General features: G+C 50.1%; 1 protein-coding gene across 4 annotated transcripts in view; it reads right to left on the bottom strand.

Annotated features, from left to right (window-relative positions):
* The window catches only part of STEAP3 (STEAP family member 3, metalloreductase), a 51,986-nt gene that overhangs the window by 29,410 nt on the left and 5,803 nt on the right, over positions 1-16,773 (bottom strand). The window contains exon 1 of one of the 4 annotated variants that reach the window (XM_010860784.1): positions 12,942-14,195. The exons of 2 other annotated variants lie outside the window; for them this stretch is intronic. Coding sequence is in view for 1 of the 2 variants with exons in the window: in XM_010860781.1 (XP_010859083.1) it covers positions 9,915-10,065 (151 nt within the window). In the remaining variant the exon portion in view is untranslated. Of the gene's footprint in view, positions 1-9,914; positions 10,639-12,941; positions 14,196-16,773 lie in introns of those variants that run through there. One more of the 4 variants, XM_010860781.1, reaches the window with a different exon arrangement.

Below are 16,773 nucleotides of genomic sequence, written 5' to 3'. Positions count from 1 at the left end.
GCCAGCTTGGCACCCTGCAGCTGGAGGGTCTGCAGGCCACCTGGGATGCCACCCCCTCCACCCCCAGGGCAGAGGCTAACTTAGCTAACATTTCTGGCCTCATGGACTGCAAGAGGAATATGGCACAATTCTTGCCCTCAAGTGGCCCACAGTTGTGTTCAAGCTTTATTTTAAAATTTTAACATTAAATCTGGGGGGCTTACATTCCTGTAATTCTATGTATGTGCTGTGCTAAGTCACTTCAGTCATGTCTGACTCTTTGTGACCCCATGGACTGTAGCCCGCCAGGCTCCTCTGTCCATGGGATTCTCCAGGCAAGAATACTGGCGTGGGTTGCCATGCCCTCCTCCAGGGGATCTTCCCGACCCAGGGATCAAACCAGAACTGCTCTATTTATTTATAAATTAAGTATATTTTAGTATGACTTGTGCACTCTAATGTTATATACAGAATAAATCATATATAAACACACATAAATGTAAAGAGATAAGGCTAAAAATTTAAAAACAAACAGAAGCTCTAAGTTTTCTTCCCACTCCCAGGGATGATCCCTGACAACCCCTGGGGAAGTTCACACCCTCCAGACACTGGGGTCCCCACGGAGTGACATGCACAAGAGGCAACTGAACACGGTCCCCTGGGAGAGGACCCTGCCTACAGACAGGGCAGCTGGGCAGCTTCCTGCAGGAGGTGGGCCTGAGCTGAGCCTTGAAAGATGTGCAATTGAGCTCAGTAAAGCCTTCTAGAAAGATGAGCCTGTGTAAGAAAAGGCCCAGGAGCTGAAGAGCAGGGATCCACAGATAGCTCGTGGCCCTGGGGCAAAGGGTATATGTGTCCACAGCCAGCACCCGGGAGCTGGCAAGTCATAAATGAAAATGCAAATTCTTACCCAGAACTTAAAAAAAAAGACTAAAAAAGCATAGAGATGAAGATCACGGCTCTCAGAGGCTGAAACTCTAGGTTCCATCCTGACAATTTCCTCACAAGTAGACATGGACAAGTTCCTTCAGTTTCCTCATCTGTGAAATGGTGGAAGACCGCCTGGCTTCCCTCAGTGGGCATGGATTAGCTGAGCCTGGTACACACCTGGGCTTTGCCTGTGGTTAGGGACCTAGGGGGCTTCTCTAGGTCCTTGTCTGTTGGCGTCCCCATGCCTTGCCCCAGTCAACTTTGAGAAGGTAGAGATCACCATGCTTGTTCCATGACCCGACTTCTAAAACCCAGCCTTGTGCCTGAAACATTGCAGATGTTCCATGCATATTTGTGACTAGAGATACATGTCACAGGAGCTTCCAGCTTCAAAACTTACTCTATTTGTCCTTTGGGGGCAGAAATCCTTCCAAAATGCAGTGCCTGTTTCGAGAGAAGGCAAGCACATCCTCACCCAGAACCCAGAGATCAACCTGAGCCGCAAGAAGGGATGTTCCTGAGTCTCGTCTTGCTTTTATAGAACTGTGTTATAGGCTTACCTCCTCCCTCACTGGCAGGACATTTATCACAGCTGTCAGCCTGCTTGCCTCTTAATTAAAGCCCTCCAAGATCCTGCTAATTGGCTGTGGACAAGAAATACAGACGACGCACTATCAAGACAGTGAAAGGACAACCCACAGAATGACAGGGCAATTTTGCAAGCCATATATCCAATGAGGGGCTTGTTTCTAAGTATATAAAGAACTCTTAGAGCTCAATATTAAAAAGACAGCCTATATAAAATTGGGCAAAGGATTTGAGTAGACATTTCTCCAAAGATATACTGGTTTTCAAGAAACACACAAAAAGATGCTCAACATGATCAGCCCCCATGGAAAAGCAAATTATCAAGAAAACCATGAGGTATCACTTTATATCCACTCCAGTACTCTTGCCTGGAAAATCCCATGGACGGAGGAGCCTGGTGGGCTGCAGTCCGTGGAGTTGCAAAGAGTCAGACACGACTGCGAAACTTCACTTTCGCTTTTCACTTTCATGCATTGGAGAAGGAAATGGCACCCCACTCCAGTACTCTTGCCTGGAAAATCCCATGGATGGAGGAGCCAGGTAGGCTGCAGTCCATGGGGTCGCTAAGAGTCGGACACGACTGAACAACTTCACTTTCACCTTTCACTCTCATGCATTGGAGAAGGAAATGGCAACCCACTCCAGTGTTCTTGCCTGGAGAATCCCAGGGATGGGGGAGCCTGGTGGGCTGCCGTCTATGGGGTCACACAGAGTCGGACACAACTGAAGAGACTTAGCAGCAGCAGCAGGATGGCTTAACCAAAAAAAAAAGAGGGAGACAAAGATAAAAATTGTTGGTGGGGATATAGAGAAATCAAAACCCCCATCCACTGCTATTGGGGAAGTAAAGTGGTACAGCCGCTGGAGAAGAGAGCCTGGAGGTTCCTCAGAAATTTAAACAGAGTTTCTATATACTCCAGCAATCCCACTTGTAGGAACACAGATACCCTAGAAAAATGAAAGCATATATACACACACAAATGTGTGCACCAATGTTCCCAGTAGCACATTCACAATAAACCCAGAGGAAACACCCCAATGGCCGCCACTCATGAATGCATAAACAAAACGTGGTTCATGCACACAGCAGAATAACATTCATAGTGAAAAGGAATGAAGAACTAATACACACGACAACATTATGAACTTGGAGAATATTATGTTAAATGAAAGGAACCAGTCTCAAAAGGCCACATACTGTATGATTCCATTTATATGAAATGCCTAGAAACAGGCAAGTCTACAGAGACAGAAAGTAGATGAGAGGCTGCCAGGAGCTAAGGTTGGGGGCGGGGGGGACGGGGGTGGGGAAAATGAAGAGTGACTGCTCACTGGTACAGGGTTTCTTTTTGGAGTGATGAAAACGTTCTAAAATTGATTGTGGTGATGGGTGTACAGCTCTGTGCATATACTAAAAAACCACTGGGTGGCTTACTTTAAATGGATGAATTATATAGTACACGAATTATAGCTCAATAAAGTTGTTACAAAAAAACCTGAGACACTACACAGCCTGTTACTATTACTATTACTAATACTATTACTATTACTGTTACTTAGTGTAAACTAAGAGCAAACATGCTTTGGTGAGAGTTTAAGGACTGCTCATGAGTTAATGCATGGATTTTGTGACATCAGTGTTGGTGACTCTGCAACCTTCCCAAGTTATCTCCTAGTTGTTCCCAAAATTTGAGGTTTCTAAGCCCCAGGACATGTAGAAAAGTGAGGCTTATGTAATCAACACTATTAACTACTGCTGTAGGGGAGATGGTTGCTGTTGTTTAGTCGCTCAGTTGTGTCTGACTCTCTGCGTCCCCATGGGCTGTAGCTCACCAGGCTCCTCTGTCCATGGAATTTCCTAGGCAAGAATACTGAACTGAGTTGCCATTTCCTTCTCCAGGGGATCTGACCCAGGGATCAACCCCATGTCTCCTGCATTGCAGGCGATTCTTTACCACTCAGCCACCTCGGAAGCCCCAAAGGCAGATAGTACCATGGGCTAAACAGTCCTCTTTGCTTCTGAATGGGCCTTGCAGCTTTTGCCCACACAACTACTTCTCTGCATTCCACCCCATGTCAGCAGACAGCTGTTCCAGAGCCACAGTGGATGGCCTGCAAGGAAGGGCGCTAAGGCCTGAGGCTCACCTACCAGCTCCTGGGATGGGTCAGCGAATAGGGCACGTGTGTTCCAGTGAGTGGGGACAGGCAGGCATCATCGGCTCCTCATAGTGGCTGAGGGTTTATATAAGGACCTGCAGCTGGAAACTAGCACACAGTTGCCAATCTGCCTGCATTAGGTCCAACACATTCATCTTTCCCCACCAAACTCATCCCTTCCTTAATTAGGCAGAAGATCGGCCCCTGAGAGCCATCAGTGGTCATTGGGAGGTTGCCTAGCAGAGTGTGGTCTTGTAAAACATTTGGATTTACTCAGGATCAGTCACCTTAGGAAAATGCAAACTGGGCCAGCAAGAATATAGGCAGTTATGGGGTTATATTTCAGCTGTACCACTTACGAGCTGGGTGGCCTTGGCAAGTCACTTTACCTCTCTGAGCCTCAGTTTCTTCATCTGTACAATGGAGTGATGTCACTTACTTTAATGAAACATAGTAAGGATTATAGGAGGTAGCAAAGTGCCACGATCTGAGCCTGTTAGAACTCATATGAGTTTCATGTTGTTCCTCTCTGCCTAGGATTTTTAAAAACCTTTGATCTGTGTAAAGCAGAAATAAATGCACCTAAATCAATAAATGGTGTTCTCTGCTGAATGGAAAATTTTACTCTAAAGTTTTCTAAAAATACGCTCTGAGGTAATGGTCTGGATATCTGCACGTACTTCTCACTAAGACAATTGGAGGAAAAGTCATGCTGCTCTTTGGGGCTCAGGAAGAAGTAACAGGGGGTAGTTGAGCAGGGAGGGGTACAGTGGAGAGAGGCTGGTGGTCAGGGGCAGGGCACCAAGGGACCGGGCTTTGCTAGTCTCAGCACCAGGCTCCCTCCCAGGGATGGAGCTCAAGGCACTGGTGTTGACAGGCCACCAGCAGCCCTTACCAGCAACCCCAGCTCCTAGATCAAACCCCACCAGCAGCCACTCTGCCTTCATGCTCTTTGAGAACAGCCCTTTTGCACTGACAGGATCTCTCTTTCCTGCCTTTGTCCTCCCCAGACTCCAAGGGCAAGAACAGTCAAATTCACTTCTGTAGTCCCAGCACTTAGCCCAGTGCCTCGCATGTATTAGGTCAATCCTGAGCTACACTTGAGTCATCTGGAAGGCTTGGTAAAACATACTGCTGGGTGGGACTTCCCTGGTGGCTCCATGGTGAAGAGTCTGCCTGCCAATGCAGGGAACATGGGTTTCAACCCCTGATCCAGGAAGATCCCACATGCCATGGAGCAACTAAGCCCATATTCTACTACAACTACTGAGCCCAGGTGCTGTGATTACTGAAGCCTGAGCCCTAGAGCCTGTGCTCCTCAGTGAGAAGCCACCGCAATGAGAAGCCCGTACACCACAACTACGGAAAAGCCAGGGAAACAACAGAGACCTAGCATGGTCAAAAACAAACAAATTAATAAAACTATATATGTATTAAAAAAAAAGAAACCATACTGCTGAGCAGGACTTCCCTGGTGGTCCAGTGGTTAAGAATCAGTCTTTCAAAGCAGAGGACTCGAGTTCAATCCCTGCTCAGGGGAACTAAGATCCCACATGCCACGGAGGAACTAAGCCCAGGAGCTGCCACTGCTGAGCCTGCACACCACAACTAGAGAGTCCGTGCTCTGCAACAAATGATCCCAAGTGCCGCGCGGCCAAAAACAAAAGCAAAAACCTACTGCTGGGCTGCATCCCCAGGATTTTTGATGCTATTGGTCCTAGGACCACAGGCTAAAAACACTGCAGCAGATGCTCACAAAAGGTCTGTGTGAGGGGCAAGTGAATTAATGAATTACTTGCATGTAAGAACCACTTCCGATCTGACTTCTTCCTTGAATTCTTATAGTCAGGCCTAGCCTTTAGGCCACTCCTTCATTAAGCCTCCCTGACCCCCAGGACCCCAGGTATCATTAACTCTTCTTATACTCCTTTCAGTCTTGAGGGCCAGGTGCACCCCATCCCTGCACACACTTTGGCCTCCCAAAGCTGGCTCTTTCTGGTAAAGAGAAGGCGGTCAAGGCTATAGTGGTATTGCCCACTCAGCCAATGAGGTGAACCCTCCAGGCAAACTGCTCCCATGGCCCCCTCCCCGGACTGTGTGTGGGTCACCAGGCCCACTGCAGGGGGTCACCTCTCCCACTGAGGGAGAAGAGAGTAGTGAAACCAGGAGACCACACGGATCCTGTGGACCCAGGAGCCCCCAACACATCAACTGGGGTGATCTCCCCAGAAGACTTAGTTTCCTGAAGGACCAAGAATTCAGATGGCCTGAAGTCATATCCATATCCATGTATTCTTTCACTAGGATTTGACAGCCAGGCCTGGAGGAAATGCTCACTTGCACAGTTCATCACTACCCACCGTCAGCACAGAGGCAGGAGGGTGGTCAGTGCTGCTTGCTAGGGGGAGGGAGGAAGTCCCGGTGGTCAGCACCAAGGCCAGTGGCGCAAAGCAGGGAAGATGCTAGCAAGGGGCCCTGTGCTCACAACCCCAGGGGCACCGTTTACATTGCGATCCATGCGAACAGTGCCCTCTGGAGTTGTGCAGTGCACATCCTGTGTGGTTTTACGTAAAGGTTGGTCCTGCCAACCCTGGTCTGAATACCCACTGTGTACCTAGCAGGCGTTCTAGCTGCTGTTGCTGCTGCTAAGTCGCTTTAGTCGTGTCCAACTCTGTGCAACCCCATGGACAGCAGCCCACCAGGCTCCCCTGTCCATGGGATTCTCTAGGTAAGAATACTGGAGTGGGTTGCCATTTCCTTCTCCAGGTGTTCTGGCAGGTGGCTAAAAAGACGGTTTGTCCTCTTGAGGCTCTTAGGGGAAAGGTCGGCTACACCCCATGGCCAGGAGAAAAGTGCTTGAATGAGGGCGTGCCCAGCACTGTGGGAGCCAGGGAGGAACACTTGCCTCTGCCCAGTGAGGTCAGGGTGCTGGCATGTGGAGGCAGCCAGCTCCCTATGGACCGGTTAAGCCAGCCAGGTTGGAGGCTGTCAGGCAGCGGCAACTGAAATCTGCCGCCTCAGCGATGGGGGTTGGATGGCTTCTCGCTTTCCAGGGACACTTGGTGCTGCAGCTCCTGGGGCCAGATGGGTCTTGTGGCTGGTTGCTGCCTCCACCCTTTCCCCTTGCCATGATGTACCTTTGCACATCCAGAAATGGGCCCATTGGCCTTGGGGGCTCCCCTGCCCCTGGGGAGGATAGACGAAGGGAAAGGGCAGGTCCTCAGACTTTGGCCAAGCAGCTCAGCCTGCCTCACATGGCCAGATTCTTGGGTTTGGGGTGCATGTTTCCTGGCTTTGCCCAGCTGATGGGCCACCTTCTCCAGAAAGCCTCTGGGGTGCCTGAAACTGACCCTCAGGGGCCTCTTCCTCTGAACTCTTAGAGACAGTGGGACTCAGCCTTCACTCTCCAACTGCTCTGTGTGGGGATGGTTGTCACGCCACTCCATCCCAACCACCTGCCACAGGCCAGCTCCACACAGAACTCTGACTTTTGTTAGAAGTCTCTGAGAGCCCAAAGAACTGGTCCGGGAGGTCCTGGGAGCACCTCCTGGTTTCCTCCTGGGCCCTGAAGGACAGGGGCACCTTGTGCTCCGTGACTCAGTCTGCACTCCTGTCACATTACAATTGACCACACATACCGGTTTGCTCGTTTATCACCCCGCCAGACTAGGGGCCGCTTTGGACTCATTTCTGTGTCTCTAGTATCTGGTCTGGGGCCTAGCACCATGTAGATGCTCAATCAATGTTTGTGGTTTGGATGACTTAACTGCTAGATTCTGTGCCCGAGGGCAGAGTGTGCTTGGGAATGAGCCCTGGCTATTCACCCCAGCACCTAGCTGGGGTCCTCCTCTGCCCAGAGGGGATTAAATCACATGATGAGTTTTGAAGTCCTACTGTAGCTTGCTTATACTGTTAGAACTGGCCAGACATTTCACTGTTCGATGAACTTAGTAACACAGAAGACCAATGCATAGCTGCACTCACACACTGCAAAGAAACAGAATGATGCAGTTCAGCTCGTGCAACTCTGGCCAAAGTAGGAAATCAAACACCACATCTGAGACACATTAGGGTGCAGCCTGGTAAGGACAAACCCAGGGAAGGAGGCTTCAGGGATGCTGGGCCAATGGCTCCAGGGTCCATGAATCTCTGAGCCAGGAGGTGGCAACCATTCAGAGCGATCTGCCCTCTCCATCAGGGAACAGTACCTGGGGCAGGTGAGGCACAGCTGTGGCTTCTGGCAGATGAATTCCTTGGCTTTTCCCAATCAAGACCCACCTGGCCTATGGTCTTGACTCTGGACATCCTTCCTTATGCTTTTTCCTGATCAAGTCATAGACTTAATCTTTGTGCCTGAAAAGTCTTTTCCTTCAAAATGACAAAATTCAAAGTCCAGCAGAAAGGCCATTCCTCTGTGAAGCCCTCACCCTACCTCCTCTTCGAGGCAGGATTAACCTCCCTCCCCTGGTCCTCTTGGCTGCCTGCAGCATGCTAACAGGATGGAACCAGCATATAATGGTAGGAACTTTCTTTGAGAGGCCCAAGGGGTGGATGGTGGTAGAGTTCCTAGCCTCCTTAAATCTCCATCGCCCTTCCCCATGTGCTAATGTTAATATTAAAATGAATACACTTTGATATGAATAATTCACATTTCCCAGTCTGGTAAAGTGAATACAGCTCCTACAAAATCTTTCCCATTTTATAAATCTGAAAGAGACAATCTAAGTACAAAGCCAGCTACTTGTTATGCAAATAGATACGGTTTTCAGGGAAGTCCCCTAGTTCCTTCTTCCCTCCACATGACTGCCCCTAAAGCCACGGCATGTAGAAATCTGGGTCTCCCCAGGGCTATGAGGTCCGCCAGCCCTTCCCTACTGAGATGCAGCTGGGAAGTCACAGCCCAGTACCCAGCAAGTGTCTGGCACATGCCACATCACCAACAATCAGGAGTCAAAGAAGCGACGATGAGGTGGGGTCTGACTCACACAGTGGAGAGACTTTAACTGTGGACTTGTACACTCAGGGTATCACTGCTTCCATTTTACAGAAGAGAAAGCTGACGTCAAGTCAGGACTTCCTGAAGGCCCCTAAGTGGCTCTTACCCCAGCCCCGTCCAGTCCTGCTCATTCACATGGGTGTGAGTAATAGCCAGTCGTCTGGTCTACATGGGGCTCTAAGGTGGCTTGGCTTCCTCTCTGCTCTCCCTCTGCCCAGCTGAGCTGCCCAAACCCATACTTTCCAACCTCATTCTCAAGTTGTTTCTGCGGATCCAGGGCTGCCCTCTGTCCTAGATTCTAAACCACAGCAGCACTGGCCCTCCCTCCCTGATCTCAGGTTGAGGGGTCCAGGGGGCAAGAAGGAGAGTCTACCTGTGTCCAGTTGCCCGCCCCCCCAAACCCCCACAGCTGACCTCACAGGAGACAGCATAGAAGATGCCCTCTCAAGTACAGGTTTAAAAGCTGGGTCACAGACACACACATCTAATTGGTGCGTTTCTATTTTTTTTCTGCGGGCATTTTCCCTTTCTGATGGACTCTAACAAACATTTTACTGTTAGATTTCTTGTAATACTGCCTGGAATCATTATTTAGACATCATTAAAAAATCATTATATTTTTAAAAGGAAGGCTGAGAAGTTCCTACAGAAGAGAATAACAGAAAGCAGGAGTGCGTGCACATGCGTGCACACACAACCCTGTACACACACAAAGACATATATGCAAGTTTGGTTGGACAGAAAAGAGAGGTTTATCACCACACTGCCTGCAAAACAGAAGTGAATGAAAAATTTATAGGGCTTTTTACAAACATTTAGATTTTTGAAACATTCTAAAAAAATCCGGTTGGAGTACTTACAGCAGCAGTTCTCTGATAAAGCAACCCAGAAGTGGTTACTAATAAGTAAAATTTACAATTCCCAAATGGACCTGCCTTCCACAAAAATATATCATAAACATTAACCTTTTTTTTTTTTTTTAACACACCAGAGCCCACAAAGCCAGTGCTCACATTAACTGAAGGCACTGTGTGTGATAAATCCTTGAACCCTTTACTTTGAAAAGGTTTATGACTTAATGTGCAGATGATAAGATTTCCCATTTTGGCAAGATCACCAGATGATACTCTTTGGTGCCAGTTCTAAAACAGGGGCTCCCCGAGATGCTGGGGTACACTCAAGCAGCCCAGGATTGAAGGGGCTGGAGAGAGGGCCCCACATGCTGCCCAGGCCATGTGGCTCTGCACCCTATAACCAGACTCACCCACGACAGGCCGATGCGAGGATCTGATGCACGCGTCCCCTGACAGCCCCACTGTGATCTGGCCACCCGTTCTCCCTGGAGTCTCCCCCTGACCGTAAGCTGCCTGACTTTGGCTTGGAACACAGAACTCAGGCAGATGCTCAGAAGGCATGGGACTGCCAGGGGCTTGGACAGCTGGGCTGCCACTGCCTCAGCCTGCACTCTGGTTCCTGGCTGCAGGGAGTGAACGGGATAGTGACTGATGCTTGGTTTCAGAGTGCACTGCGAGCGAATGGCTCTGGCCTGATACTTCCTGTTTAGGGAGGAAACCTCACTGGTGATAATTAGTGGCTCAGACTCAAGTCTCTTTGCTACAGGAACTGAGGCAGGACAGCCAGCAGAACCCAGGATACATAAAATGAATAAATGTCATCCAACGCAGGGCAGACTGCCTCACCACAGGAGTGAGTGTGTGTGTGAGAGAGAGAGAGAGAGAGATGCCTTTACTTCTCAGATACAAAGCCAAACATAATGGCTGCAGAAAATGGCAATTTACCAATTGCTGCAGGAGGTAATTTATTGCAATCACTGTGGTTGTCATTGGCTTAGTGCTAATTCTCTCTACATTCGGTGCCAACAAGTCTTCACAGTCATCTTTACTAGCTAGTTGGTGTCTCTCTCCAGTGGGGAGACAGACAGAGAGACAGACAGAAGGACGGACAGAAAGACAATACCGTCCAGAGGACATAGCCTGGACGGGGAAGGCCTGTCTGTGCAGTGACCCTGGAGGCCAGGCCGCACCAGCAGCACAGGGGGAGGCCAGAGGTGTGGAAGCTTTTGTATCATTGAAGTAAACTATGCCAAGTTCAGTCTTACGACAAGTACTTTTGATTGTTTTCAAATTGTTGGAAAACTGGTGATTTTGGGAAACTAGCTCTGAGGAACCATGGGCATCTGGGCCTTTGATGACCAGAATACACACCCTGATTTCCAGACAGGTTTACTCATTGCCAGCAACAGGTCAGGGCCTGCATGGTTCTCTGCTAGGGCTCCTCTGTCTCACCCTGTGGGCAGGCACGGAGAGGCATTGTGGAATGTTTCCAGAGTCCAGCCTAGACCAGCAATGCACAGACTGGCTTTCCCCTGCTCAACTCATCTGCCACCACTCCTTCCAGTCCCCGCTGCCCCCCTCTTCTGCCAGTACCGTCACCTCCACCTGAAGTCTTGACTTCTTCTGTCCATTGACACTCCTCTTCCCTGAAGATCTAGCCTGAGCCCTTGGGCCTGCAAGGCACCCACCCCGCCACAGCCCCCCACCCATCTCCCTCATTCTGAATACAGAAGCAGCTGTCTTCATGGGGGATCTAGTTAGACAGATCTAGGTGTGAATTCAGGTTTGACCGTGTACCAGCTATGTGACCTTGGGCAGGCTACTTTCCTTCTCTGTTTTGATGGTTAAGTAAGACAGTAAGCATGAAAGCTCCCAAACGTACATCTTAGAACTGTTATTTTGTATGCATGGCCTGTGTTCTGCTGTAGGCCACCGCCCACATGCAGCCCTGGACTCTTTCCCTTCCGCTGCTTAGGAGCATTTTGTATCCTCATTTGGCTTCCCAGTCGACTCTAAGTTCCTTGAGGGCTCTCCACTCCTGTGAACCTACACAGCCCCTTGGAGAAGCTGCCCTGTCAGGAAACCACACTTCCTTCTGAAAGCAAACCCTCCAGGCATGAGCAGCACCCCCATGGTTCCAGCCGTGATGCCCTGCCCCCTGGGGTTCTCCCCAAGCCCCTAGTTGTGTCCTGAGCTCCCCCCATCTTGTGATTCCCCCTCCCTTCACATGTCACACAGAGCCATGCCAGAGCAGGATGTTCTAGAAGAGCTGTAGCAAAACTTTGTTGTTGATTAGTCGCTCTGTCATGTCTAACTCTTTGTGACTCCATGGACTGTAGCCCGCCAGGTTCCTCTGTCTATGAGATTTCCCAGGCAAGAATACTGGAGCAGGTTATCATTTCCTTCTCCAGGGGATCTTTCTGACCCAGGGGTGAAACCCCCATCTCCTGCATTGCAGGCAGATTCTTTACCATTTGAGCCACAAAGGAAGTCCACAGCAAAATCACGAGAGGACAAAGGCCACCAAGCCAGAACTCACAGAGCAGTCAGATCTCCAGCCTCCAGCCTTCTAATCTAGGAACATCAGGAGGGCAGGGCTTTCCCAGATCGAACCCCCTGAACTCTCATCATAACCCTTGGCCACCTGGCTCAGCATGTCTTGTTTCTTCCCTAAAAATTCCAGGCGCCACCTGATTTCCAGCCAGTGTGGAGCCATCTCTATACACAGCCACAAAGGGCCTGCTCTGACCTCCAGGAGAGGCTCAGCCCCACACCAGGTTATGGTTCATTTGGCAGACCCCCACCCCACCGTATCTGTGCAATACTGACCCATGTACACATCTGGCTGGGCACCTGGGCTTGGCACAGACCTGTTTGATTCAAAAGGTCCATTGGGGTGACTCCACAGGCACTGTATTTGGCTAGCCTGTCTTTCACAAAATCTACCTGGAGGGCCCATCTCACAGGGCCACCTGAAGCCCCTTAACATTCTCAGCTGTCAGCTCTGAATGACTCACCTTCAGAGAGACCTTCACCCCAACAGCAGGGCATGCTGTCACCTCCCCAAGCCCACCAGTCAAATCACAGGCCTCCCCTTTCCACAGCCTGACAGCCACCAGAAGCACTGGTTGCTACAATCATGGGTCCTCCCATCACAGACGGCACACAGGCTCTGGGAAACATGCTGTCTGCACTTGAACCAAGACAGCCTACTCCCCACGGAAGACTTAGGAGGCCCATTCACCAGTCCATAAACTCCTTTACATTTACCTGGACTCATTTGATAGTTTTGAGACTGCATTTTTCACAGTTTAATCTCCTAATTGGATAGCTCTAAAAGGCTTAAAAATGTGCTGTGCTTTGACCCCACCTGGATCTCATTAAGCAGAAGAGGAAGTGAGAAGTTACTGCCTGATTGCAGGCCAATTAGGGCTCACCTGTTGCAGGCTTTGCCAGATGACAATGGTGACTGATGAGGACAGACTGATTGGAAAGAGTTGAGTGTCAGGTAATTCTCCAGTGACAGTGTTCCATGCCTGAGGACAGGGGAAATCTTTTGTTCTGGGTTGAAGAGACAATGCAGGGGTTTATGATTCTGCATAAATTTGCAGCCACTGATCTGGCCAGGGCAGTGGTCAATACCTCCAGCTCAGGGAGAAGCCATCTCTGGTTTGGAATCCTGGCTTCCTCCCATTAGCTGTGGAACCTGGGCCTCAGTTCTCCCACTCATATTCAGAGATAAGTGGAGGGTGTTGGTTTTCGTGTGACTATAAACGACAACCTACACTCATCCTGCTAGAAGTGGGACTCAAACCAGGTCCTGAGTGCCTGACACCAAGTTAGTGCTCAGTAGATGTTGAATGAAGAAACAATTAGGCAAAATTTGGACAAGTAGTTATAGTCAGTGGTTAGGAGAACAAATCTGGTGTCAAAAGAATGGAGTCTCATGTGTTCTTGGGAAAGTCATAAGGCTGGGAGAACAGCACTGTCTATTTCACAGGACAGTTGGAAGGTTCAAGTGTGCTCACACCTATAACATGCTTGGCACGTGGGGAGCTGACTATTCACTGACGATGACGATCGTATTTCAGGTATGAAGTGGTGCTCGCTGTATGCCAAGGCATGAAGGGCTGACATGCAGAGGCCTGGGAACAGCAGATCAGGTTGGACAGGTAGGTGGCCCCAGCTCTGGGGCACAGATAGGAGGAAGTGAGCCTTCTGTAGCCAAATGTTTGAAAACCACCTAGTGTGCCTTGTCCCCACCCCTTGCCTTCCCACCTCCAAGTTCTATAACCCAAACTAGATTGAGACCTGGGCTCAAGACCAGGTCTGCAACAGAGAAGGGGACCACGGAGGCCATGCCCTAGTGAACTGAGGGGTTCAGACAAGAGGAGCAATGAGCCTGTAAGGTTCCCAGCTGCTTTTCACTCAAACCCTGGGAGAATGGGAAGGGGTCTGATATTTATTGTAGTCCTAAACCTCAGCACCATCACACAGGGCATCCTCCCCCAGCAGGCATTATTGTTCCTGTTTTATAGGAATATCAGGTCCCAAGCCCTTAGCAAGGTCTTGTAGATGAAACAGGTTCAGAGAACGGAGGCCGTGCTTTAGGCCACATGGTAAAGGGCTGTGATGACTGTGAAGGCAGGCACCCTCCTCTGCAGTCAGCCACTCCACTGTTCAGGTTTGCAGCTATGGACTTTAGTCCTAACATTTCCCCTTTTAACTCTCTGAAGCCCTGCCCAACACTCTGATATATCCTGCAAGGGAAGGGCCCTGAGTTAAGGAAAGAAAACTTGGAGGGGAGAGGAGTTCATCTGTTTGGCATCTCTAGTCCAAAGAGGGCATACCTATGGTCCCAGTGTGACCAGGCCTGGTCCTGAGGAGCTCAACAAGCTTGAGGCCGTCTGTCCAACCCTCCAATGAACAAGTGGCCTGGTCTAAGTTTGCAGGGAGCTCCCTGCAAACTCTGAGGCCAGGGTCACCACATGCCAACTCCAGGCCTTCCTCCCCCAGGCCTGGCTGAGGTCACTTGTCCATCATTCAAGGTCTCCTTCAGGAAAACTTTTCTATCCCAGTGATAGCCCCTGCCCCACGAAGTCCATTCATCCATCAGACATCGCTTAAGTGTTGTAGGGGAGAGTCAATTGACTCCATGTTGGATCTATTTCTTTGACTTGCTTTTCATCGCTTTTGTTATTATAATCATACGTTAGGGCCTGCCTCAGAGAACCCTGTCCCTCTACCTGACTATTAATCTAAAGCGCCCTTATTCAGCTCCTAGGAGATAATCTGAACCTGTCCACCAGTGAACGGCTGTAAGAAAGACGAGAATAGCATATCCCTTTCCCAAGGCTGGCCATTCCCAGAGATGTTTTGCAAGACTGATGGCCTTTTTTACTTTACTTCCTCATTGCCTCTATTCTGCTTTTTTGCCTTAGTTCCTCACTGCTTCTCTCTCTGGTTCTATAAAAGAACCTAGCACCCAGACCCCACAAGATGGTTTTTTGGAGATATTAGTCTGCCATCTTCTCGGTCAGCCAGCTTTCCAAATAAAGTGGTATTCCTTGCCTCAACACCTCATCTCTTGGTTAATTGGCATGTTGTGTGGAGAGAAGAGTGAACTTGTACTCGGTAACAAAAGCACCTGCTCCAAGCTGACCCCTCTGGAGGCCACTGGGGATACAGATGACGGTAGAGATGACTTAGATACGGTCTTAGCCCTCCAGGCACTCCTGACTAGATGCTAGGGGGGTTCACTCTGCAAAATTGGACTCGGCCTGCTGTGGGTAGGACCTTGTTGTTGTTTAGTCACTTAGTCGTGTCTGACTCTTTTGCAACCCCATGGACTGTAGCCTGCCAGGCTTTTCTGTCCGTGGGATTTCCCAGGCAAGAATACTAGAGTGGGTTGCCATTTCCTTCTTCAGGGGATCTTCCCAACCCAAGGATTGAACCCATGTCTCCTTCATTGGCAGGTGGATTCTTTACCACTGAGCCAACAAGGAAGACATAGGTATCTGTATTTTTAAGAAACCGTGCAGGTGACTGAGGTTCACACCCAGGTAAAATTCTTTGGTCCTGTGGATTTTCTGGCCCCTAGCCTGGGATTCTTCAGGCTGCCACAGTCCTCGGAGAGCATGACGTATCTCTCCAAGTAGTAGCACCCTCTCGGCTCTCAAGTCAGATAAATCTGTGTACAAATCCTACTTTTGCAACTTAGTACTTGTATGGCACCCCACTCCAGTACTCTTGCCTGGAAAATCCCATGGATGGAGGAGCCTGGTAGGCTGCAGTCCATGGGGTCGCTAGGAGTCGGACATGACTGAACAACTTCACTTTCACTTTTCACTTTCATGCATTGGAGAAGGAAATGGTAACCCACTCCAGTGTTCTTGCCTGGAGAATCCCAGGGACAGGGGAGCCTGGTGGGCTGCCCTCTGTGGGTTCGCACAGAGTCGGACACGACTGAAGCGACTTAGCAGCAGCATCCTTATAAAACACCCATGCTACCTGAGGCTCAGTTTCCCCATCTTAAATGAGATAATAATGGTGCCTTTCCATACTGAGGATTAACTGGAATACTGTGTGCAAAGCAAGAATTCAGGTGTGCACAATAAATGTCTGCTATTAATCATATCATCACTGGACTCTGGTGGACAGAAACACTTCCCTGTATTTCCAGGATCCATATCTGCAGCCTGTGTCTCAGAGCCGGCATTGGAAACCTCTGAGGCCTCTCCCCAGAGTCCTCTGCCAGGGCTCCAACAAGACTTGTCTGCATTTTCCCTGAGGACCCAGCCTCCTGGTCCTCAGAGGACATACTAACTCGTCGTACCCTCCCCTTCATCTAACCCAGAGTGAGCAAAGTTCCAACCACGCCTCTCTGGGCAGCCTGCCCCCCCAATTTCGGGGAAACCGGTAAGTTTGCCAGGCAAGAGCTCCGAGGGCAGAGGACACTGGTCAGCCCAGCCTCTTCCCGGTCAAGGTCGGGAGCCCCCGCCCCTGCCGCCTGCCCCGCCCGGGGCAGGCACAGGGCTGGGAGCCCTGGCGAGAAGATCCCGCCCATCGCTCGGGCGCTCCCCTGAGACCGCGGGCAGGGGCAGCGGGGAACGCGGGACCTGTGGACTCGGCGGGTCCGCGGGGTGGGGCGCGGGACACAGCATCCCGGGGAATTAGCTAGGTCCCTTCAGTCCCGCCCCTGCGCTGGGAGCACCCGGCCCTGCCCACCTCGGGTGGCGCACGAGGTTGGGGAGGAAGGCACACAGGGAG

The sequence above is a fragment of the Bison bison genome, unplaced genomic scaffold (assembly GCF_000754665.1).
Source record: "Bison bison bison isolate TAMUID 2011002044 unplaced genomic scaffold, Bison_UMD1.0 scf7180017864471, whole genome shotgun sequence".
NCBI classification, from domain to species: Eukaryota; Metazoa; Chordata; class Mammalia; order Artiodactyla; family Bovidae; genus Bison; species Bison bison.
The sequence above is the reverse complement of the archived record's forward strand: the minus strand, read 5'-3'. Positions and strand labels throughout refer to the sequence as shown.